General features: G+C 38.3%; 1 protein-coding gene across 5 annotated transcripts in view; it reads right to left on the bottom strand.

Annotated features, from left to right (window-relative positions):
• Window positions 1-7,868: 7,868 nt before the first annotated feature.
• Window positions 7,869-26,587, bottom strand: part of col12a1b (collagen, type XII, alpha 1b) — a 73,273-nt gene continuing 54,554 nt past the window's right edge. For 4 of the 5 annotated variants that reach the window (XM_079639000.1, XM_079639001.1, XM_079639002.1 and 1 more), the window contains 15 exons: window positions 21,976-22,134; window positions 21,713-21,790; window positions 19,234-19,320; window positions 18,988-19,041; window positions 18,761-18,856; window positions 16,903-16,956; window positions 15,409-15,462; window positions 14,955-15,008; window positions 14,760-14,831; window positions 14,093-14,128; window positions 13,940-14,006; window positions 13,440-13,622; window positions 12,182-12,259; window positions 11,435-11,599; window positions 7,869-8,732 (listed from right to left, as the gene is read on the bottom strand). In XM_079639000.1, coding sequence (XP_079495126.1) covers window positions 8,611-8,732; window positions 11,435-11,599; window positions 12,182-12,259; window positions 13,440-13,622; window positions 13,940-14,006; window positions 14,093-14,128; window positions 14,760-14,831; window positions 14,955-15,008; window positions 15,409-15,462; window positions 16,903-16,956; window positions 18,761-18,856; window positions 18,988-19,041; window positions 19,234-19,320; window positions 21,713-21,790; window positions 21,976-22,134 — 1,359 coding nt within the window. In that variant the 3' untranslated portion in view covers window positions 7,869-8,610. Of the gene's footprint in view, window positions 10,381-11,434; window positions 11,600-12,181; window positions 12,260-13,439; window positions 13,623-13,939; window positions 14,007-14,092; window positions 14,129-14,759; window positions 14,832-14,954; window positions 15,009-15,408; window positions 15,463-16,902; window positions 16,957-18,760; window positions 18,857-18,987; window positions 19,042-19,233; window positions 19,321-21,712; window positions 21,791-21,975; window positions 22,135-26,587 lie in introns of all 5 variants that reach the window. The other variant, XM_079639004.1, reaches the window with a different exon arrangement.

The raw sequence follows: 26,587 nt of genomic DNA, 5'->3' as shown, positions 1-26,587 counted from the left end.
GCGTTTGTTTTACATTTCACTGCTATTTTTATGCAGATGTGGCTTTTGCAATGTTATAATTATAACATGCAGGGGTGAAAGTGAAACACCTGTTTTTAGACCACAATCATTTATTAATGTTGTACAGACTCCTTTTTGTGGCCAGTAGAGCATCGATTCATCTTGGGAATGACAGATACAAGTCCTTCACAGCGTCCAGAGGGATTCTGAGCGCTCCTCTTCCAGAACAGTGTCCGGGTCACTGTGTGATGCTGGAGGAGGAAAGCGTTTTCTGACTCGCTCCTCCAAAACACCTCAAACATATGTAGATCTGGTGCGTGTGCAGGCCATGTGAGATGTTCAAATTCACTTTCATGTTCATCACACCAGTCAGCAGTCTTTCTGTGTGTGTTGGTGTATTATCATGCTGATACACGACACCTCCTTCAGAGTATACAATGTTTGAAGCATTAGAAGCACATGCTCCTCCAAAATGGTTCTGTATTCTTGGCGTGTTTGAGCCAAGTTGAGTCTGTGTTTGAGTCCATCAAACACAGTCGGGAATATCATGATATTACAGCTCAGACCATCACTGATCCACCGCTGTGTTGAGCTTCTCTGGTTCTTCTCCACACTGTAACTCCCAAAGACAGTGAAGGTGGACTCATCAGAGAACATGTTTGTCCAGAGCCCAAGATTTGCACTGTTGGCACCAATGAAACTGACACTAGGCATTGGCATGAGTGACCGAAGTTTTGGCTACAGCAGCTCGATCATGAATCCAGAAGAACAGTTCTGGTGGAAACACGAGAGTCGAGGTGTTCGTTTAACGAGTCGGGCAGCTGTGGTTTTAAGTTTTTGGGATGTAATCCGGGATAGGACCTGGACATCTCTTTCCGACAGCTTCCTCTTGCATCGACAGTTACTCCGGTTGGTTGTGGTTTGTCCTTCAAGTCAAGTCACCTTCATTTATATAGCGCTTTTAACAATATAGATTGTTTCAAAGCAGCTTTACAGTGATAATAGGAAATTAAAGTAACAGCGATGGTTTTGGCTTTACAGCAGCTCTAGAATAAAGTTATTGTCCAGCTAAAGTTCGTTTTGATTCACTTCCGTTGCTACGATCATTAGTTATTAACTTAGGGTCCGCTAACACGACACCGTTCTAACAGAAAACCCCTAATGCGATCCGACCGCTCATCCGCACAGAACAGTGCCTGGTGTCTCGAGAACGCAAACCATGAAATGGTTTCCAAGGTACAAGCCTGGAAAAATATATAATATATAATTTTTTATCGCTTCCGCATAGCCACGTGAACCGGAATTATCCCGACAACGTTTTATCTGTACAGAGGTAAAGGGAAGGGAGGGAGGCATTCACAGGCGAGAGACTAATGACACTTCAGGACTGCGTTGTCGTCATGTCCGGGCGCAGGTCCTTCATCAGATCCGGATACAGCCTGGATCTGGCGGACAGCGGTAAACCTCGGGATAAACAGAGAGACTAATATTAGCGTAGACGCCATCCTTCTTATGATGTAACAAGTACATCAGGATTTATGGGAAGTGTTCCCGGTTCCGGCTGATCTAAACTATGACCTAACATTGAGTTATAGAAGTCTATAATGTGTTATATAGGTCAAAGAGATGTGTTTTTAGTCTGGATTTGAACTGACAGAGTGTGTCTGCTTCCTGAACAATGTTAGGAAAATTGTTCCAAAGTTTTGGTGCTAAATAGGAAAAGTAGCACCAAATGCACCTTCATGCAGATAATCTGACATTACACTGGACACACAGCTCTCGATACACCACAGACGTGCTGTCCTGCTCACAGATGAGCCAGCGAGACACACACCAACAATTTCTCTTTTGAACTCTGATATGTCTCCCGTTATGTTGTGTGGTTTGCACATTTTTTTATGCACAGCTGTGCTATTGCTGTGATAATTCAACTTTCACACTCGGCTCTTGCTGATGGAGTGTAAAATCAGTGAAGATTGGCCACCAGGCCGTGAAACCTCCAACACTATATTGGCCGGTGTTTTAGTTTCATTGTCCAACTCCTGTATTATATAATTATAGCTGTTATTACCTTCAGCCCATTTCACTAACTCAAGGGACGTAACCTTGGAAATAAACTTGAAAGAAAATCTGCGGGAGCTTTTCACATGTTATACTCATTCTAAAAATGCCAGGTTTAAATGCTTAGCAATGTCAAAATCACAATGTCCCAAACAGTAGATACTTTCAAATGGTATTAGAGTCTTTCCTGAAGTATTAAGAGATAGTTGGGTTGCCCTTTATTTTACAGTACGTGTACTTCTAGTGTACTTACCTAAGAAAGTACTGGTAATATAAGGTAACTACATGGTTTAGGGGTAGGTTCAAGGTTATTACCCAGTTCTTGCAATTACTACATGGAAAATAAAGTGCTAAGTGGGATTTATGAATGTTATAAAATGTGTTTTTGGGCCCTCTTTGAAAACAGCAGAGATAGAAATAATACATTTTCAATCAACAAGCTCATATCTTGCATTTTCAGAGATGAGTCCATAATATTCAACAGAACACACTTTCTAATGTTTGAGAATTCAGCTTTACACTGGAATTATAAGTTCACACAGAAACTAAACTGAATCTATGGTTATTCACATTGCAAAAAGGACTGAGATCCAAACTTTGTGAAACTTTCCATCAGAGTTATTTTTTATGGATAGCAGTTCACATGAAGATTACATTTGCACTACTGTTCTACAATAGATGAAATAGATCTTTATGATAGACTATATTAGTAAAAAAAATAATAGAAAAAGCATGTGGTGTTCAAACACTTTTTCCTACCGCTTGCATTGAGTAACTATTGGCTCTGAAAATGATCTCATATGATGTCATGGTTGAGATATAACCAAAAAGGCCGTATTAAAATATTGTTCACCACCGAGCAGCTCTCATTGAGGCCAAGCATTTCATTCATCTTTGGTCTTGTTCTCGCATATGTCGGTGAGGATATCAGGATATTAATTTCTGCAGACAAGCACGTACTGAGACTAATTGGACCCCCTTCTGCTGGGCGAGCGGTCCGCGCTGCCAGATTCCTCCTGCTTTCTTTCCATGAAGTCATGTTTGGCCATTGCATCAATATAAGTTTCAGCTCAGCAAAGTAGGCGGCCATGAATAGAAGAGCGTTGGCTTTTTTTCCTCCATATACCCCTCTGGGTTTGGGAAGCAGCCGCCAGCGAGTGTTGAAAGCTCCCTGCAGGAGACTTGAGCTTTCTCCGAGCTCTTTCTTCAGTTCTGTGATGTTCCAGGGAGTAAGTGAACAATGTGCTCACATTAAACCCTCAAATGAGTCATAAATCTGCAGGCCGTGATGGGCCTAGTTTTCCCGGAGGGAAATGTTAATAATCTAGTCGTGCCACTGGTGGTTTGTTCACTGTTGGTTGCCGCTGTTGTAAAAGAATCGTTCAGCCAAAAATGACAATTCTGTGATCATTTACTCGTGTCATTCTCAACGTGGTGACCAGTTAAGCTTCATTAAGGGCATTTATTTTATAAAGCCTACTGTATCATACACTGCCCGCCCGGCCAACAAAAATTCGCTGTTTGGATTTAAATAAGCAAATGCTTGAGTCTATGATTGGATCATTATTGCAGTGATTATTATGTTAACATGTTATATGTTTGGCAACAGTTCTTCTAACCCTAACTGATGGAGTGTGTAGCTTTTCATTTCTTAAACAAACATGTATGAAGAACATCATGACCGTATTCCAGGATTCATATGTCAAGATTCATCAGACTCAGATTGTGAAAGAATGGTTGTGAGAGAGAATATAATTTGCACACATGAATCGGCTCCTCTGAGTCCAGATCTTAAACTCAGTGAAAGTGTGTGTGACGTGCTGGAGGAGACTTTACAGAGAGCTGGACTCTTGCATTGACAACACAAGATCTGGACCAAAAACTGATGCAGCTCTTGATGGAAATAAATGTGATGTTATTTTCCATCAAGAGGTGCTTTTTTTTTTTTTTTGTCAAGATCTTGATGATGTGTCTACTGTACATGACTGTTTAAGAAAAGAGGGTTTATTAGAAGAACTGTTGCCAAACATATAACATGATACAAACATAATAATCACTGCAATAATGATCCAGTCATAAACATTTCATCCAGACTCTTAAACATTTGCCTTTTTAAATACAAACAGTGACTTTTTCTTTGGGCCGAGCAGTGTTCAATAGACATATTTCTAAGGCCTTTAAATAATAGTTTATATATTTTAAGCAAGTAAATGGCCTTTTAGTGTAATTAAATGTCCCCCTTCAGCTCATGGTGTCTTTTTGCTATGAAATCTTTACCGTGTTTTATAAAGTAAACATAAGAGTAACTTTTAATAATATTTAAAGATGAACATAAAGATGAATTTACTGGACTGAAGCAATTAGGTTTACATGATTATCCATACATCATTGTTGTTGTTGTTTTTTTTATAGAAAAATCATGATAAAATGTGAGTATCCAACCCGATCTCACGGCAATTCGTACGAATTTTACGAGGTGGCTAATTCGTACCAATTCATACGACCTCACTCGTACGAATTTGTACGTTTTTTGCTAAAACGTACATATTTTACGATTTGCCAAAATCGTATGAATTCATACGAATGACCTACCCCTGACCCCGCCCCTAAACCCAACCGTCACGTGGGTTTAGACAAATCGTACAAATTCGTACGAGTGAGGTCGTACAAATTCGTACGAATTAGCCACCTTGGTCGAATTGGTCGTGAGATAGCGTTGGAGTATCAAATAAGATCCATCAGGCTTTGAGGAACGTTTATTTGTTCATCTCTCAATCATCGTTGTATTGCATTGCGTTATATGTGAATTTTTCATTCTCATTCCACTCTGCCATATTACGCAATCATAGTGTGACCAGGGCTTGTCAAGCGGCAAAAATAAGTGCTTTCTGAATGTTTCTGAAAAGTGTGGTAACCGCACTTTAATGCGAAGACATTACCGAAGACAGAAGTCTAAATGCATCTCTATAGCATGCAGTGTGTTTATCGTGCAATTTATTGAGTTTTTACATGCATAGGATATGCATGGGTTGGTTAGGATAGGTTTAGTAGTGGTGTGGGGTGCGTGTGTATTATACGTTTGGGTAGAATTAGTGGTGTGGGGTGCATGTGTATTACGCAATGAAGTGCGTATCAAATGCACGCGAAAACTGCGTAGCCTATCCTATGCACGTAAAAACTCATTTTCGTGTATTACTTGCACGATAAACACAATGCGTGCTATAGAGGCGCATTTACGTGAGAACAGGCTAGAAAGACAGACCTTTCAGATCCGCTGCATCATGGTATACAGTGCTATGCTTGCATACGTAAAGACACCCATGCTAAAGTTGCCTAAAAAGAGGAATAAAAGATCATCTTTTGGACGAGGATTAAAATGAGGAATTAAATTAATAAAAATTTTAAAAAGAGGAAAAATCCAACCTTTAGGACACCAATTTTCTTTGTGAATGAATCATTTATTTGATGGATCCAGGATACTGTGATCCTGATAAAGTTCCCTTGGCCTCTGGAATTAAAATAGCCGCACATCCTCACACACACACTTCACCATACTAGAGATCGGCATGGTTTTATCTCAGTTAGCCTAATAGCTGGCTTGATTTTCATTGAGAGATGATCTTATGGAAAGTTCCCCAATCTCTAGTATGGTGAAGAGTCTGTGAGGATGTCCGGCTATTTTAATCCCAGAGGCCAAGGGAACTTTATCAGGATCATAGTATCCTGGATCCATGAAATAACTGGCCTTTAAAAATATAAATCTGCCGGCCTCTATGGGAATTTAACATAGGGGTGTCCTGACTTAAGCACACTGTATTTTAAGGAAGAACATATTCATTCACAAAGAAAATTGGTGTCCTTAAAAGTTGGAGTTTGCCTCATTTTTTTTAATTAAGGCATTAAGATCAATTTCCAAAAGATGATTTTGTATTCCTCTTTTTAGGCAACTTTAGCATGGGTGTGTTCACTTATGCATTGCACTGTATGTGTCTGGAATGATGTAATCGTCTTATGTTTGAGGTCATTTTACACCGCATATCTTCACCAACCCCTGAATCTACAGATAATGCGTTTTATATTTTGACACCATCAGAGGTCACGATGCTTTCTTCTCAATGGCATTTCTGGACGGACTTCAAACGCTTGTGAGCTTGTCGTACCGTCAGATCCGTCATACCTTTCATATTAAATCTCAGACCGGCACTGCTGGAAACTCACAGCTATGAAAGGTATGACCCTCCTCTAAATCAGTGAAGCTATCTGGATCGTGGACACATCTATGTGTCTGAACAACATTAAATGTGCGCTATTGTGCAACACTTTTGGCCATAAATCAATGAAGCCCCTAATAGAAGCTTCCAGTCCGTCTCGAAGTGGTTCCTTATGAGGGAACGAGTCTTTGTACACATGCTTCTGATATCTGTCATGTGAAATTTTGTTCCCAGATTACAATGGCTGCAAAGATCAAATCTGCTCCCTACAATATGAAGCAGATGAATGAATTTGTGCTCAATTTGATCAAAATGCTTGAATGCAACAAAAACGAATCAATGCGCACTGAACTATGGCATGAGAGGAAACGAGCTGCATTGCTCATAAGAAATAAATGCAATAATCATCAGTGCTTGCAAGGCAGCCACTGTGTTGACATTTTTCTTTCATTTTCTCCACAAATTTCAGTCCATTATGTATAGGCTACAACATCCCGGTGGATTCAGCCGATTCAATCTCATCAGTGGCAGATGCAGGGAGTGCTTGAAAACCATTAAATACATATTTGTTTTGTTCAATTCTTTCTTATTGCTTCTGTTCCTCTTTTGTAAGATCCTTAAAAGTAGGGCTGTGAACGATTAATCGCGATTAATCGAATCCAAAATAAAAGTTTGTGTTTACATAATATATGTGTATGTATTGTGTATAATTATTTTGTATATATAAATACACACACATGCATGTATATATTTAAGAAAAATGTGTTATTTATATATGAAATAGTTCTATTTATATATAATATATAAATCATATAAAAATATATATGCAGTATATAAATGCAAATATTTCTCAAATATATACATGCATGTGTGTGTATTTATACAAAATAATTATACACAATACATACACATATATTATGTAAACACAAACTTTTATTTTGGATTCGATTAATTGCGATTAATCGTTTACAGCCCTACTTAAAGGCATCTGCTAAATGCATAAATGCTACTTATGAGTTAATGTAAATGTACTAACAGGTTGCAACATGTATTTACAAGCCTGATGAACTGAGCAATCAAACACAGCAGCTTCAGAGTTCCCGTTTGCACCACGACTGCTCATTTATATTCTTTAACTAAATGTGAAAGTCTTAAGTTAACCAATTGATTTACTCATAAACCACAAACTGCTTTTCTGAGGAACTTTGCTTTCCTGATTGACCTGCAAATGAATGTCATGAGTGATTGGGCTAAAATAGTAAAATCACACAATTATGAGAAATGTCTGATTATTAAAACACTATCATTTTGCTGCCTTGCAAGCACTTGACAAACAATTATCCTTCACGGTTTGAAGCATTTCTTGTTTAAACAGGAACAAATGAGTTAATGCCACTTTTATAAAATGCATGAAAGCAATACAGACACTTTAGATTAATTTGTGGAGGATTTCTTGCCATCACCTTCACAGAAATATTTCCAACTTTTAGCAGTGTACAAGAATTCAGATTCCATTTCACGGACTAGAAGCCGAAAAACCTCCTGAAAAACCTTTATCAAATGACACCAGTAATAAATAAAAAAGGGCACATGCCATATTTTCAGTAGTTTTATTGAAAAATGCCTCCTCTGTTTCAGAAATAAATAAGAAAATAAGGCTGTGGAATTCACAATGTGCAGTTGCAAACATGAAGCAGCAATACTATATCTATAGTCTTGCACGCAAATGCCAAAACTGCATTTGATATTGATAAAACAACAATTACAACAACTATATTCTGGATTAAAAAAAAGGAAAACAAACAACTACAAATGAAAAATAAAATTAAAATAAAAAAACATAATATACAGCACAGACATGCAATTCCACCTTTGGTAAAATCAGCTGTGAGGTTCAATCAAACATTCATCCAATATGATCAATATCTGATTTATAATATAGTGATGAAGGGCATGTTTTACTGCAGATGTTAACAAAAAAAGACAATCTCTCATGTGAACGCAGACAGAAATGGATAACTAATGTGTATTCATACGAGACATAAATGATGATTGGTGAATATGCAGATGGCTGGAAGAGGCGATGATCTTTGGAAACCCTTCAATGTTAATAAATTATCAAACACCTTTCAACTGCACGCTGCGATGTGTGACACATTCAATGCGGTTTTACAAGCGATGGAGTACAAGTGGAAGAGAAAGAAGCTATGAGGTTACATTAGGAGATTCATGCGTCTGATCTGCTGAATTCACACAAGGTTCGAAGGGTTAAATCGTCTGTACAGGCCGTCGGGACGTCAACAAACAAATAACATGAGCCAGTGAACTTCCCCTCCTTTTACCACGCTTTCCTTTCAGATCCCGTCTCTGGCAATGACCTCTTGCGCCGCTGGTTTGGTGAAATCTCAAAGTCTTCTTCTGGGATTGGGTCTATGCGCTCGGCTTCAGGTGGAAACTGTTCTGCTTGGAGATACGGCAGTGGCCAATTGAGTCACTCAAGCAAAATACCATTGTTACCTTCCTCAATGTGGCTACGGCAAGTGCAAAGGGTTACAGACTGCTTGTTGGGGAGTTTGAAAATAGGCCAGTGCTTTATGTATGTACTTGACACTCAGTGGGGTCCAGAAGTCAATGGGATCTGAATTACATCAGCATAACAATTTCATAATCACTCGATCTTGTTGTTCAGCACGATTGATAAGGTTCAAAATGATCAACCTCATTAACTAGTTTAAAATCTTCTTCATTTTACGTCACAAAAATTGTTCCTGTGGCTCACACCAAGGTCACGGGTTCGATTCCCAGGCAATACAAATGATGCCAACATAAATAACTTGAATATAATCTAAGCAGCCTTGGATAAAGGTGTCTGCCAAATACATAAAACTTGAGGAAGAATCAAATTATAGATTTAAATGAAATGAGGTCTCAGGAGCTGTTTATACGACACTGTTGAAACGGTTCATTTACATGACATCTGCGTTTTGGGGGCCTGAAAATGCTAACTTCTGAAAATATGTTTCAAAGTGCAAGTTTTTGAACACATAAACTACAAAAACGTGAAAACAGTGACGTCGTGTGCATGCGTAGTGTTCCTTTACAAGGTAACATCGCCAACTACTGGCCTGGCATGCGTAATACAAACTTTTTAGTCGTTTTCTCTGATCCGTGTGAACGAGTACGCCATAAACCAAAAAAAAAACTTGTCTGTTTTTAGTACATCGTTGTCATGTAAACATACCCTCAGACTTTTGGACACCACTGCTTGTCTGTGTGTGTCAGTATACACACACACACACACTCATACATAGACACTGTGTAAATTATGACTATCAATACTAATGGTTGCTGATATGGGCAAGTTGGCCTGCCAAGCAAAAATATCAACATGAGAACTGATATCAAGAATTCAACCACTCATCTAAACCCTTACTTACAGCCAATTGAAAGAGACATGATCTTGCCAAAACAGAAACTAACCATGAGGAAATGAAACTGGCAAGATAACTGTGTACATACTAAAAGAAAAAAGAAACATCCAGGGTCCGATTAACAAAAAAAGAGACGTGCTTCAAACTGGCCCTGAGCAGAAGTCTGTGAGATCACTTAAGGCAACCAGTAAATAAGAGGCACTGGTGTCGGCATTCAGCAAGCAGTTGAATTCAAGCTCACTACGGGGGTTAAAAACTACTGCGTTTTAGTGGACTGGGATTCATTTACTAGGCACGATTAGTTTATTTACAGATGAACGGAAAACTCTTGGAGTTAACATGCCAAACGACAGTTGTTTTGGCCACAGGTCCACCTGGTTAGTATTTGTTGTGGTTGCTGGTGTGTTTTTGCGTGTTTTGGTCATGCGTCTCCAGCCGACTGCAGCTTGTTTTCGGTTGTTTTGGCTGCCGTCACTGATGCCCGTGGCTGTGAGTTGTTGTTAGTACCCATCCGCAGATCGTAATCTCTGTTTGTTGCTTTTACTGTTTGTTTGTTTCATTCAATAGTGTTCGCTTAATCATCTCCGTGGTGGTTATCCGCACAGAGCCCAATAACATGTGATTTTCTCAGGATTTCAAAGTGTAAGCGGCACAGGTGGTTTAGAAAGTTTATGAACCTGGAACAGGTCAAAGAGGGTGTTAGAATTCTTCGCCAGACACATCACAAACTGAAAATCAGCTTCTGATACTGTGATACTAAGTGAGGGTGAAGATCCGGAGCACATTTCATCCCAAAATCGAAAGATATTTTACATAAAGAAAATGAAGCCAATTTTTAGGACAATTAAAGGAAAATTCTGTCATTATTTATTCTCATGTTGTTCTTTTCTGTTGAAAGACTATGTTAAGAAAACCACAATATAGATGCTGACTGAAGCTTTCAAGCTTGCTTCAAAAAAGGCCCAAATATATAAAATGACCTGGGCACTTTATTTCAAATCTTCTAAAGTCATATGAGAGATTTGTGAGAAGAAAAAAGTTCAACTCACAGATTTTAACGGTTTGTAACAACTGTCTTGAGAAATTCTCAGTGTATAACGACTCAAATGTTGGTCTGTTTCTCACATAAAGGCAGCATAAGTCTTTTGAAGACTTCGAATTCTTCTTCTTATATTTTTTCGCTTTACCGAAACAAGATTTTTTTTGCATTACACTACCGTTCAAAAGTTTGGGGTCAGTTAAATTAAAACTTTTATTTAGCAAGAATGCATTAAAAGTGACAGTAAAGACTTTTACATTGTTAAAAATATATATTTCTTGAGCAGCAAATCATATTAGAATGATTTCTGAAGGATCATGTGACACTGAAGACTGGAGTAATGATGCTGAAAATTCAGCTTTGATCACAGGAATAAATAATATTTTAATATATATTCTAATAGACAAAGAGAAAGCAGAAAAGACTTAACAACATAAAAAAGATCTCAAACTTAATGCTCGGTAGCGTTTAACTCAAAATTCTCAAAATATTCAAAATTTTCTTCGTTTTTTCCCCCTCTTTTAATTTTGGGGTGAAATAGGACAGGTTTGGCAAGTTTCACCCATGAAAATCTGCATTATTCTGCTGAGCGTCCTCTACTGCTCAGTTCATGCACTGCGTTACACTACACATGCCATTAATGTTATTTCTACTGTCATGCAACAGGCAGAGCTAGAACATGAGGGACGTACCTCTGTAACCCTGTCCGTTATATTGCATACACTGAGAGGAGTCACAGTAGCCAGGCGGGCCGGGCGGACCACGTACACCGGCGACACCGTTGCGGCCGGGCGGACCACGGGTGCCAGGAGAACCGCTTGAACCCGGAGGGCCGGTTCTGGACTCGCCTGGTGAGCCTAAAGAAATCAGGGGAAACATGGCCTCAGGAACAACATGTAACACTTTACAAGCCTTTATGTACAGTATGATGCATTATAAAGGTATTCATAATGTACATAGCAATGCATTTTTCATAATAATTGTAAAGTTAAAATGTGTTTTAATGCATTATACTTTTAAAGGCGAAACAATGAATAAATAAGTACTATAATGCATTATAACTGTGGTTACAATTATTTATTAAATCATAGAATGGTGCATAATTAGTGCATTCAAATTGTTTTATAATGCATTATATATAAAGGTGTCAAGTAAAGTGTTACCAAACGACCTTTAAATGTGAAATACAGTTTTCTGTGATGAAAAAGTCTGGAAGAGTTATGCCTGCTCATTTTTTAAGCGTTTCATCATATAACACATTCAACTGCACTGTGTCTAAAAATAAAAGCGGAGGACATGAGATAAAACATAGCATAATCTCTTTCTAAGAAAAAGGACGAAAACAGGCCAGTAAATCAGAGATATTTCAAGGTTTTTCATGACTGTGAGCTAAGCTAGGTAAAGGAGTCTCAGCGTATAAATGTGCGCATGAAACATACCAGGTGGTCCACTGGCTCCTCTCTGTCCTCTCTCTCCGAGGCCTGGACTTCCTCTGTCTCCTTTCTCTCCAGCTGGTCCTAATGTACATGCACACAAACACAGAAATATAAGCCCAAACACAGACATACATGCATATCTGCATCGCAACACACTGCTAAACATGCTGTAAACACACAGGCCTGACATAACACCTCATTTCAAATCAGGTTCTTGCACTCTGAAAAAGAAAGGCTCCAAAAGTTTTTTTTCTTCTTTTGTTTAGCAGCTATGCCGTAGAAGAACCATTGTTGGATCCCCAAATAACTTTTCAGGGAACAGTTCTTAAAATAACCCTTTTTTAAAGGGGCTTTCGCACAAGGTAGCCACTAGGACGGTCCCCGGAGAGCTAAATTTCCCCCTAGGGCCATTGTCCTGGTTGCATTCACACCGCCAAAAGTAACTCTGAAGTGATATAAACCGGCCGACAGCGACGTCATTTATGTCATAATGTGCGTCATTCAACAACATCAACAACTGGAGGATGGAGGACGCCGTGATCGGAGCTGTGTTTTTTGCAGTGTGTTGTGGGTTTCGTGATAATGGAGATGGAATTTGTATAAGTTATGCAATTGAAAAAGCAACAAGGAGGGCTAAGAGACTAAATCTCCTATAAAAACTTGCGCAACACATCATCGAGGCGTTAACATCAGCTTTCTCTATATTACGGTCTTATCGCTGTTTTCCATATTTGTGGAATAAGTATATGTAGACTTTAAGTTTAGGGTAATCACTTGTGTCACTTGTAGTTCCTGTTGTGCTGGGTTAGACCCTATTCTGAAGTTAAAGCTAATTTAGTCCCCCAAAATGTGTCCCTATAACTAAAATCGTTCCCAGTTCCTGCTCTGCGAACATGCCAAAAAGTGGGCGCTTCCGCCAATAGTTAAAAGAACTATGAAAACGACCTCCCTTTAGTGTGAACATTTTAATAATCCAAAGAACCTTCTTCCACCATTAGGATGTAATGGAAAAGTTCCTTGGATTTCCCAGTAAAGAACCTTTATTTTTAAGAGTGTATAAGGTTTCCTTTTAATTTAGACAGTAAACCGCACGGAAGCTCACTAGGCATCAATTATTTGTCTTCGCATTTCTACATATACTGTACAGTGAAGGGCAGGAGTCCAAACTAACCACAGTTCTTGAGGCTGATTAAAATCACATGGCTGTATTTGGCACGGTTTCATGTTTTTTTGTTTCGATTTTGGCTGTTGTTTTAGGTACCTCGTTCTCCCTGCCGACCAGGCAACCCTGGACTACCGGGAAGGCCGTTCCTGCCCATCCGACCGGGCTCTCCGCGGGATCCCTCGGGTCCGGCAGGTCCAGGGGGTCCAGAGGGGCCTGGACTGTTGCTGTGATAGTTGTTGGGGATCTGGTTCAGCATTTCGTTGAATCGACCCATTTGTCCTGTAACATGTCAAATGTGAAACAGTGGATTATAATGCAACCTGTGTTATTATTTGCATATGCATATTATGGCTTACAACACATCTTTTAGCCTTGAGTGCACTACTGTTAAAAAGGTCAGAACAATTTCTGATGGATCATGTGACACTTGACACTGGAGTAATGATGCTGATAATTCAGCTTTACATCACAGAAATAAATTACATTTTAAAATATATTCAAATAGACAACAGTTATTTGAAATTGTAATATTTTTTCACTATATTACAGTATTTTTTTTATCAAATAAAGGCATAAGAGACTTGGAAATGCATTACCGTTCACGAGCTGTTCGCAGACTTGTCTGGCAATAGAGCGCATCATGCTCTGAGACGCAAAGTCTCCCTAGGAGGACAAATATGAGATGTTAACGTCTCCTCCACTCAAACTCTTATGAAATGATAAAAGCAGATATTAAAATCATCACTCACTCTCTCTCCTTTGTCTCCTTTAACCCCAGAAGGTCCCTGTATGAATGAAAATCACATTTCTCTTTAAATAGACTGTGACATATCCAAAGATGAGCTAAAATCACTCAATCGCTCCTCATATACGCCCAAACCCGCACTGTGTGTTTCAGTGAGTAAATATTTATTGAACTGCAAACAGTGTGGATCGTTCGTGTTAGACTATTTCCTTTTTTAACTTGTACTTTTTGAATAACAGTCTCAATGTGTTAGAAAGGTGTCTAAACTCATAGAAAGGTGCTACTCGCGTTTTGTAAGATTGAACAATTAAACTATTAAAAGAAAAGTGTTAAAATGGATGTGAAGCAGCTTAGATCATTTGATGAGAAATGTTTGAGTTCACAACACATTGAGATCTCTGATTTTAGATTGAAGACTATCCTTGCAAATCTGAGCACAGTTTTTCTGAAAGTCTAGAAGAAACACGTGAGGTTACTGGGGTCTTTTTCTCAGAAGAAAAATCAGCAGAGACTTTGGATGAAATCTCTTTTCGCTCTCAAACAATAGATGTATTTAAGAGGTGTAGTTTTTCTTTCCTTCTGCCATATGCATTTCGACTAATTTAAGTCAAATTACTGGCAGTGACAGTGTCGTGCTGTTGTATGTCTATGAAAACCAGAAGGTTTCATACCGGAACACCTGTATCTCCATTCTTTCCAGGCTTTCCAGTAGGTCCTGGCATTCCAGGGGATCCTGGGGGTCCCTGAACAAAAGAATAACAGCTCTGGTCTTCAGCAAAACAGATGTCTGCAATACAGTCTCGCATCTCAGCAAAAGAAAACAAATTTAACAACACTCTCTCCCCTCAAAAGATTCAAGAACACACCATAGGTCCTTGTGGGCCCGTGGATCCCGTCTGCCCCTCCTTCCCTGGGGGTCCCTGCATTGAGAACATGCATGCATTAGACTGATAACACAAATGCACGTTCAAATCCACATGTACCACATGAAACATCTGTGTTGTATTTCACCCCAAAATGAAAAAAAAGGGCTATTTGCAGGACTATTGAGATCTTTTGCATTGTGACAGTCAATTGAGCACATTTTCCTCACACATTACTGTAATACAGTAACAAAAATTATCATACACCGCTATTTTTTGAAGTAAAAAATATAGATAATCAACTGAACAATACATAAATAGCACCAAAGTGCTTCACAGTATAACAATTAAATGAATTATAAACAACATAAATAAAGGCAGTACAGCCAAACATGTTTAATGTACTTTACAAATGTATAAAATGTAAATGAAATATATATGTTGTACATTCACTCACCCGTATTCCAGCCGGTCCAACAGGCCCGATGGCACCAGCCGGTCCCGGTGGACCCTGAGTGAAAGAATGGAAGAAAAACAAAAGCTAAAACTAACAGACTCAGTGCCAGAGTCTCACACCAGTTTCACATTAGCACAGGTCGCTTACCTCCGACCAAACAAATGAAACTACTTTACACAAACAGTTTCCTACAACACACAAGATGATATCCTTCCATTTGGTTCATGCTAGCTTTCTTTCGGTCTTGCTTTCTCTTTGTCAATCCTGCTTCTCCTTTGATGTCTTGGCATTAGATTTACAGGGTACTTAATATATTCCAGATCCGTTTTACTGGCCGTTATAAACCCCGGCTGCATTCTCTGCAAGTCATTAAATGCATGTTGTTATAGCAACTCCTTTAACATGGTCACCTGCACGGCTCGGCCCACTCTTCGTTAACAGGGATCGGATATCACAGTCCGTCCGGAAGAATTTACTAAATTACCATGCAGTATAACTCACAACAGTGTGAAAACCTTCAGCCTTTTTTTTTTTTTTTTTTTTGGGCCCTCCGTTTTGTTAATTAACTCAAATAAACATGGTCTGCTTTTAAACAGGATCAGCATAATAACGCTACCAATCCCTGATTTCCCTCGTGGTCTCAGGAACCAGTTGTTCTTGTTCCTTAGGTTGTTTTTTTTTTGTGTTGTGAAAGATCTGATTTGTCTCATAATCACCCGTGTGCTATTGCAAAACTTCTAGACTTTCCTTAGATGAATGTCCATAGTGTTCTTTTTCACAGTTGGGTCTGAGGCTTTCAAGCTTGAAAATTACACAAATAATTTAAAAAGTAGTCAAATAAGTCTTCAGAAGTCCTATGAGGAACAGACTGAAATGCAAGTCATTAATCAAAAATCCACCCTTCATTTTGCAGCTATCAAAGTTTCATTTGAATAGCGATTTATTCAGTCATTAATTGTTATCTTTTGGCTTTAAATGTGAATACAAGTCGTATGGACATTTATGTTACCTTTATGGTGTATTTTTTTACTTAAAGAAAAGCATGAAGAAGAACATGATCTATCTATCTATCTATCTATCTATCTATCTATCTATCTATCTATCTATCTATCTATCTATCTATCTATCTATCTATCTATCTATCTATCTATCTATCTATCTATCTATCTGTCTGTCTGTCTGTCTGTCTGTCTGTCTGTCTGTCTGTCTGTCTGTCTGTCTGTATGTATGTATGTATGTATGTATGTATGTATGTATGTATGTATGTATGTATGTATGTATGTATGGATTTGGCTAAATTACAGCCCCAACCCACAACATTTTATCTTGTGGCGTGATCTACCACTATTGTTGAGCGCTGCCTCCCAGCCATCCCCCCTCCTGAGTTAAGATCTAATGTTTGCCACATGGAGCTTGTCCAGAGAGGTAGCGCAGGCTGTAGAGAGCGAATAATCCTCCCATTTCCCCCTTAAACTCCGGCAGAGCAACACTTACTTTCTGTCCAGGTAAACCAGCATCGCCTGGATCCCCCTTTGGACCTGGACGACCCTGCGTGGGGAAAATACAAGGAACACGACATGTCAAAAGAGCGCACAAAGCTTTGGTAAAAAGCTTCAATGAGATCCAAACAAACACTAAACATATATATATCAGATCAGAGAACAAGGCTGAGAGGCAAAGAGTGATTTAAGAGATTGTCTCAAAAACAAGATGGAAAACTAGATTTCTAGAGTTTGTCTGTGCAAAATACACTTCCAACATGCACAGGCTGTTGCCAGATTGTTGCTATGGTGCCCTGGGTGGTTGTTAAGTCCAGGTCTCGAGATATAGATTTAGTCTCTTTTTCAATGTTAAGACGATAATGTTAGAACAATTATAATTGTTTTAGTTATACAAGACCAGGAAAGTCCACACTACAGCTATAATGACGACGACACAGAAGAACCATGTAGGAAACACTTTTTAGAATGATTTCTTTTTTTTCCAGCTGATGAACGATAAAAACATTGGCAACCAATCAGAATCGACCCGAGTTTAAAGAGCTGAAGCATTTAAAGTGACAGATGACGATGCAGCTGTAATAAACAGAACATTATCATGCGTTGGTTTGGATGCTAATATTGTTATCTTTATAGTTATCGTTCTTGGAGTGAACGGGCCTTAAGTCTGTGGGATTTGTACTGTTTTGCTGTAAAGTCACATTAATGAAACTTTGTGGGCAAAGTAGATCCAAATAGTGTAGTCATGCATGAAGCACCTTTTACTCAAAGGTCACTTCCAAACCAAGCAACATTATTTTGAAAAACACAGTGAATCAAAAATGAAATCCATGTGGTGATATTTTTTTCACACTCCACACAGCGATCCACACTCCAATCCAATTGTGGTAATGCAACGCTGTTTGCTAACCGCCACAACAGGGGAAAGAGCAAAAGAAGAGACAATCTGTGCACCAACCCAAAACAAGAGTTCAGATGGCACGCAAGAGCTTGCTAGTAGCCTATGCGCTGAGTTTTGATTCATTTTTGGTGACGAGCTCCACAAAGTTCCCTGAAAGGAATCTGGGATGTCAGAAAGCGGCATTCTGTTTGTTTTCTTTATTTTACAGAAGCACAATGTTTATTTTTATTGTGAGTGTACACTCATAAAATACAAACCCTTTACAGTTTCAAATAATATCTTACTCTTATCTGTACGACCATAAACGACTGAGTATTTTACGTTTTTTTCCACTGTTTTAATGAGAAAAATTATTTGGCATTGTGCCGATTTGTGCCGTGACTCATGGACTCATTACATGCACCGAACTCGTTTTGAACCGTGACTCCATAACCGAGTACTGTACTGAACCGTGATTTCTATGTACCTTTACACCCCTAATATAAACATACATATCGTGAGATATATATTGCGCAGCCCTAAACCGCACTCCTCCACTCCAGCCTCATGATTTGAGGAATCGTTCACACAGAGCGAGTTACACACTGACGTTTAATGCTTATGGTTATTGGTTTGTTTCAAATCCTTAACCCAAAGTATGAGCAATAGTAACAGTAATGCATGCAAACAGCACTAAAACACAGCAGCTGAAACTGAGCGGGGAGTAAATCCAGTGAGATTTGTGTGCTAGCAGCAGGATCAGGCGGGTTCAAGCGCTCTGATGAGTGTAAAGCCCCCAGACACACAGGAATGCTGAATCCAGAGCTCGCTGCCATAATTATGCCTCCGCCACAACTATAATAAATAGCCTGAACAATCTCTGTTTGGTGTGCCGAAGGATTTACGGCCGGCTACTGACATCTGACTGTGTGAGGATACTATGGACACATGATGGAAATTGAGATGGACTTACAGCCGTGCCCGGGATGGAGTGCCCACTAGGGCCCTGAGGTCCTGGAGGGCCCATCGCACCAGGCAAACCCATATCTCCACGTTGGCCGATCGGACCCTGCAGGAACAAACCAAATCAATGTACGAAGATGTCAAAGTTCAATCAAAGTGTAGGTAAACTTGATGAATACGCTATATTGTATAGATATATATTTTATATATACAGAGAAGGAAAATCAGACAACTTACAACTTGACCGGTTTCTCCTCTCTCCCCTCGTGGTCCTTTGCTTCCAGGAGCACCCTGGGAAAAGAGAAATTACAGAGAGAACAGTTCTGCCATCAATCCAACCAATAATAATGTAAACATGTTACCTATAAATGATTAACATTTTAAAAGCATTTTTGCAGAGCCAAATGATACAAACCATACAATATTATGCAATGATTTTATGATCTAAATAATATTGTCTAAATTGTACTTCAGCTGACTTACCACTGGCCCCTGAGGCCCCTGGGGTCCCGTGCTGTCTGAGGTGCATGTGCAGGCGTTGGGGAGAGATGGACACTTGGATTCATCTCTCTGAATCACAGAGAGGACAAAAAACATAAGAACAAATGGCAATATCCACAAACCATTTGCTGATTTTGCATGTGGGTGTCTAGCTCATGGACACTTACAATCCTGAACAAAGCTATTTACATGTCCTGAAAGGCATTGTATAGGTACAGTAAATGAAAAGCTGATTAGAGACATGACCAGACTGATAACCAAAGGGTTGTAGGTTCAACCTCTTGAAAAGCAAATGATCTTACTACAAGTGTCCTTCAAACAAAATGATGTGGCGAGTCGCTCACCACAGTTTTGTAATAACTTGCTTAAATTAAGATAAAGTTTATCATAACGCAAAAAATTTTTGAAACACTAAATATAATGGTAGAATAAGAGAAAATAATGAAATTACAAGAGAAAAGTTGGACAGTCGACATGCCATAAATATACAAATGAACAGAGAAAATTCAAATGACATGTACCCTAACAACACCTTTTTACCATAATGTTGGGAATTTGGCAAAAACAGAGGTTTGTACTGTATGTCACAGACAGTTCAGTTAGTTTGACAAACAAAATAGTGGAATACAAAATACAAAAGGCTCTTCAGTGCAGCGTTTTGATTGGCTGTTATTATCTGTCTCATAAGGTCAATTGTCATTGTAGCTTTAAAGACACTTACTGTAACCCAACAGCCAGACTGTTCGTATAATACGTATACGTAAATGCACTGCAAATTACTTTAGATAAAAGTCTGCTAAAAATCGATAATACCACAAGTGTTGATCTAGGATGGAGAAGGTTTGGAAAACAAATTTTCTCCACATAAATCAATGTCTTTGTTTTTGCATATATTGATGCCCAGGCCACACAAATACAACAAGCCTGATTAAAACCTCTTGTGTTTTGACTGTCAGAAATACCATAAACACATTCAAAGTATTTAATAATTTGCTTATGGAAGACTAAAAATATAATAAAGAGTTTGGACACAGCTGGTCTCATGGTTTGCATTACAGACACACATTCACAACCCTTTACCGAAGGCACTTAAGTTCAATAATTTCACACATTTTCAAACTAAAACCCACAAATGAATGACCCATCTGCTGTTGACAAATCAAATATCATGGAAGAGTGCGCAAGACAGATCAAAGTACAATATAGCGAGCGGTTTAGCTGGGCATATGTAAAATTTCATGTTTGAATCAGGTCAACAGGGATGCATCAGAAACATATGGAATATTACGACAGACCTGCGTGGGCAGATAAAGCTAAAAAAGATGTAGGAGATGTGCGTGACAGCCGATTAACGTCGTCATTTGCTTTTAATTAAACGTGACTTTAAAGCACGTCCACTGGAGCAGTCTGAGGTTAAGAGCCTTGCTTAAGGCCACAATGATCAAAGGCAATGGTGTGGGATGTAAACAGTGTGGTTCATGGGTCATCCGTACCTGAAATTTAACCCAGGCTTTGGGATTTTCACCTTTGTGTAACCCTAGGTAAGGTTGCACCAGCCGTTCATAAGTTTTTACCTCAATTTGAACATAAAAAGTCCACACTTGAGGCTTAGTATCAACATTGTAAAGTTGTAGATAAGACAAAGATTATTGGAGCATGTTTAATGAAAGTACTCTTTCAGTCTTTCAAAATATCAAGCCTAATTCAATGTGTCACTTGCTATTTTTTTAATTATTTGTAAAATTTGCTAGCAATTTCGGAGTGAAAAAGTTCGGAGTGAAAAACTAATTCTGTACCTTATTCGGTTGCACCATTTATTCTTGAGGCAGAACATACTGATGTATTATGAATTGATTTATTATGATTGATTTTATCAACATGCACAATACGGACCAATGCACACAAAGGGTCGAGTTTAGGTCGGGTTCGTATTGAAGAGCCGCTAATAAAGATATTGATTCACATAATATTCTCCCTCTTAAAATGTAGACAAGTGTAGATGTCAACATTATCTTATACGTCAAAAGCTGAGGTCTTCACCCACTGCCCTGCAAAGTTTATATCCAACCTGTCATCTTGTGATCTTCAAGCGGGACCCCCTGAAGAGCTTGAGTAGCTGGTTCAGGAGCTGTGTTTGATTAGGGTTGGAGCTAAACTCTGCAGGACAGTTAAAAACCTCTGGTCTACTCTAAAGGATTGAAATCTGTCAGGTAAAACGTGTTTATTAGTGCAAATCAGTAAAATCTACTATTATATTCCAAACATTACTTCTGGTCGGAGGCTTCCATATTTAAATTATGCGTAGAGTTATGTTTCAACTCATTTTAATGGTGCAATGGAAAAATATTTACTCTTGTGTAAGTTAACTTAGTGCCCGTTTAGGTCAAAACTAGGCCAAGGTGTAACTTACGCACAGCTGGTGCAACTGATCTCTAGAGGCTTTCTTAAAGTCTTCACTTACCATTGATGGAAGGTCACAACATCTGTCCCTGCTGGTCCAGCCGAGACTGCACACAATGTCAAACATCTGGAGCTGGAACTGCCCAACCAGAGAGAAAACGGATGTTACACGTGTCTTTGATAAAAGTTTGCATTTTCAAATATGGGGCTCAGGCGCCCTATTAAAAGGATCCAGGCTGGAAAGAGCAAGAGAGCGTTGAGCTCTCAGTCAATATGTGATAACAAAAGTTGTGGGGGGTTTTTTGTACATAAGGTGCCACTCACTGTTGCTGAATCTCCTTTAGATCCGATAGATTTGGACATTTTGCCGAGCACTTGAAATCCATCAGTCGATGTGTTTCCTACTGGTTTAATCTCCTTCTCAGCCACTTCCTGGCAGTCCACGTTCAGCTTGACGCTCTTGGGAGACACCAGGATGTGCAGCTGGAATAAAAGAAGATTGTTAGATGTTCAAGCTTGCAACTGACTCAAAGGTCAGACCTTACGTTCATCTTCAGCAGTGCGAATCATTAAATAAGTCTCAGTTGGCAGTTTTCTATTGTTGTTCTTAACTCCAAGAGCTTCAGGCCTTAATTAGGGATTTCTGGGAGTCTCTCCGTTCAAAGGGAGTGTTCTGGCCAGAGGCACATGTAAAAACCAGCAAGTTCTTTCTCCACCAAATTCATCCTGACACGCTCAAGGCGAAGATAACAGCGAGTCTTTTTACAGAGAAATTAACAGCAGCCAAAAAGAGTATAAACAAATACATCATCACATATTAAAGCTTAAGTACATCAACTGGACTGTCAAATCATCCAGCAGATTTCCCATCTGATCTTTCTGGATTGACAAAGTTCAAGGGGTGAATTCACTAAATAATTGCACCTCTTCATTACAGATACATCCATAAAATGGTTTTTATTAAGTAATCGTCCTACTTTTCAGCCTCCAATCTATGCAAATGAGGCTCATTATGAAACTTGCCCCAAACTTTTGAATGGTAGTGTACTTTTACTCCTCTTGATCTTCCCTAAATTTGCACGAAATGGTTAAAGTACTCAATGAACGTTGAACTACTCTGCCTAGAATCATGGTTCTGGAATCACTTGATTCGTCTGTCATGGTAATTGTGTTGCTCAGGCTGCATGTGGTGTGTTTGGCCCTGTAATGGCTGCTTGGCGCTATATTTCTTAGTGAATTGCCTCCATAGAGTTTTTTTCAGCTCTCTGATCCACATAATCAATGTACACTGATATTCCCTGTTCACCACAGCGCATGATGAAGTTGTTCCTCCATATGCCATGGACCGTCGTGCTGCCAAGTCTCAAACACCAGTGTAATCACATTTCTCCAACGCAAGCTAATGGAAGAGTTCAGAACTTATGCTATGGATCGGGAATGGATTGGAAATTTGCGGTTAGCAGATTGAGGAGATTCTGATCTGACCACATAGGATTGGTCAGGATTAGTAAACATGCTGCAGGCCTGAGATACAGTACACTGAAGTTCATTTCACTATTGGGCTAAACAAAGCGAAAAAGACATGATATTCATTAGAACGATGAAGTGATTGTTATGGAGCCAGACCACCATTTTTCTGTGAGGGCCTAGACCAGTTTTCTTTCTTTCGAGTCTCTTCACAAACTGCCTATCAAACCTAATCAATATCAAAACAGGCATGACGTAAACGTCTAGTCAAATGTGGTACGTATTATCTAGAGCTGTTATGTGGCACATTATTATTTACTGTATAGCCTGGAGGTCTCTGGGTTTTTCTGTTCTCTATTATTATTTTCAATACAGAATTATATCAGACAGCTTACTGCATAATGCACAGTATAAACCGTAGTAATAACTATTTAAAAAAAAGATTGTATGTGAAACAGAACACATTATGCAATGAATAACATTTCAAACATTTGTGTTTTGCATACTATTTTAGGGTTTTCAAACGTTTTAATGTCAACGTCCACCTAAAATATAATGGTATCTCTTTATTAAGAAAAATAATATGAAAGAAACATATTTAGTGTTATATTATAAAGACAACTAAATGAAATAATTGTTTCTGAAATTAAATAATTGTGTACTATTATTTTATTACATTTGTTGAAATATAATTTTTTTAACAATTTTCTTAAAAGTATTTACTTTTATTACATTTTTAAACAGTTTTTTTTCTCATTTTTGAAAATTAGTGCTGTCAATGTAATAAAGTAATTAATCTCACAATTAGGGTGACCACCATCAAACAAACCAAATGTGGGACGATTACTAAGTTTGTGTGGGACAATGTGGGACATGTTACCAACACTAAAAAATAACCTGAAACTGTTATATAATGTAAAGATTATATAATATAATCTAACTTAATAAAAACATTTGTATTCTGCCTTTCAGCTGATTAAAATACTTTGTTCTTTAGTCCCTTCCAGAAAACACCATTACATTACAATGTAACATAACATGTCTTTATTTTACATGTCATTTAAGTTCAACATCACTGAGCCCAAAGGCAGCAGGCATCATGCAGATAACTATTTTTGAAACAGTTCTGACCAAGTCCAACTAAAATCCACCAAAGTAAATAAAGATCAAATAAAATAAAAAACAACATAAAATTAGTTAATTGACAGTCTTATATATTAAGAATCGATTAAACCAAAAACTTTTATATTTTTTAGAAAGGATGTGAATTAGAACAACCACAGCAGGCAATAAGTTCTAACTCTGTTAAATTCACATTTTAATTGACCGAATTATCCATTTGTTTTCTGACAGGGAACACATGGAACGAATCACCGCTCCACATTTTGATTGACAGCCGCCACAACCTACCAGTGACCGTGTTTACTCCTTTCTTCTCAACCATTGGATAGGATTTTAAAAACGGCTGTTGTATTTGCACTTCTGACGAAGCGCTGTTAAATATAGGTGAAAAACTACGCCACAAAAACAATAAATAAAATGCTTTCTTAAAAAGGCAAAAGATCGCATGCACGTTTTCTTAATATGATCATTAAAAACCAACAGACTGATGGAAATGCGGGACATTTTCTCAATATGCGACGTGCGGGACAAGGGGTGAAAATGCTGTACGGTACAACGCAAAGCGGGACGGGTGGTCACCCTACTCACAATAATTGTTTCTGAAAAAAAAGATCTTTTATGCTTTTATCTTTTATGCTCTATCATTTTATTAGTTTAGTTAAAATAATTATTCCAAATAATATCTCAAATATTTACTTTAAATTTTAAACTTTTTTTTCTCACAAAACTATATGCAGATTTTGTTCCTGATTTTTTTAAACTAGTGCCGTCAATAGAATAAAGTAATCACAAATAATCTCACAATTCATGTCCAGTCAGAAAGCAGAATGAAAATTAATATTATAACTGTTTATGTCAAATTTGTAAGGATATCCAGATATTCCATGTATACAGAAAACGCACATACTGAGCACATATACATACTGCAAAACAATAAGTGTAGGACGGCCTTGCAAACCCAATACTTTGTGCAATCCCTTCTGTTTATAATCTGCTGTACTGTTATACCGTTTATAATATTGTTGGAACTGATTCGAATAATTTGATTCTGCTCATTTTGATTGGATCGCTGGCAGCTGTCCTCAAACGCCCTCTTTAATGGCCACCTGTGACCGTGCAGAGAGAAGCAGGCTCTTTTAAACAGATTACTTCTCCATTTCAACTGAACCTGCCACACGTTTGGACAGATTTATCAAAACAGAGCTGTCGTTCATTTTCAGCCAAGTCCACAGAGGATATCTGAAGAAACCCTGATACGTCTCTGCTGGCCATACTCGCTTTCTCTCGGCTACTCGAGAGCTTTCTGCACGCTCATGGTCATTTAGAGTTTAATTCTGTCATCATTTAATCACCCTCATGCCGTTACAAATCGCCATATGACTTTTTTCAGTGAAACACAAAAGGGCATTTTGAATAAAGTTCACATTGCTGTTGTTCATGCAACGAAACCATACAGTGACTAGTGCCTGTTTAGTTCCAAAAAAGACCACGAAAGAAAGAAAGAAATTCACACAGGTTTGAGTAAATGATGACAGAATTTCATTTTAGGGTGAACTATTACTTTATGAGCAACAGTCTTGCTGTTAAAAGAATCACATAAAGAGCCCCAAAAAAAAGCTTCATAGAGTTAAATACTTCGCTGAAGCTAGACAATCTAAATCATGTTTGTTTATCTAGACCAAAAAGCCATCTGCATGAGTACATGATGTGCCAGAACCATGCAGCTCTTAAAAAACACATTTCATTTCAGAAATTCAGGCATTTTTTCCTTCCAAACAGGAGAGATCTGAAGCGTGAACGATTTCGTCAAGCACAAAGATGAAAGCATATGCCACTCCATTTGCTTTCATTAGAAACTGTCATATGATGCAGAAGCGCAGGGTTTGCGCCCACTCTGCTCTTTTCAAGACAGGCCTTTGCAAAAAAAAATTATGGAAAAATGGTTTACATATTAAATAATTGTGCAGTGATGCCTATTTTTGGCCAATCCAGTAAATTAAACACTTTACAAATGAAAAGTACTTCATCTTTTTAGGATTTGGATCTCAAACCAAAAGATCTATTCATAACAAATGAAGTCTGACATCAGTACAAAAACAAATTTGCATTGTATAACACTTGAGTTAAAAAGCAAAGACTTACAACAGTAAAACTAAATATTATAAAAACAGCTGATATAAACAACCTGTGACCCTCAACTGATTTCAATATCAATGCACCACGTTTGGATATTACTTGGCATACTAAAGTAAACTTGCTACTAAACCCTTAATACATTCTTTATCTTGACTTATTTGGGAATCATCCTGCTCTGTATCTTCACATTGCTTCATGTCATTCTCACATG

Source organism: Phoxinus phoxinus (genome assembly GCF_949152265.1).
Source record: "Phoxinus phoxinus genome assembly, chromosome: 16".
Lineage (NCBI taxonomy): Eukaryota > Metazoa > Chordata > Actinopteri > Cypriniformes > Leuciscidae > Phoxinus > Phoxinus phoxinus.
This window is presented reverse-complemented; position numbering and strand designations above follow the sequence as displayed.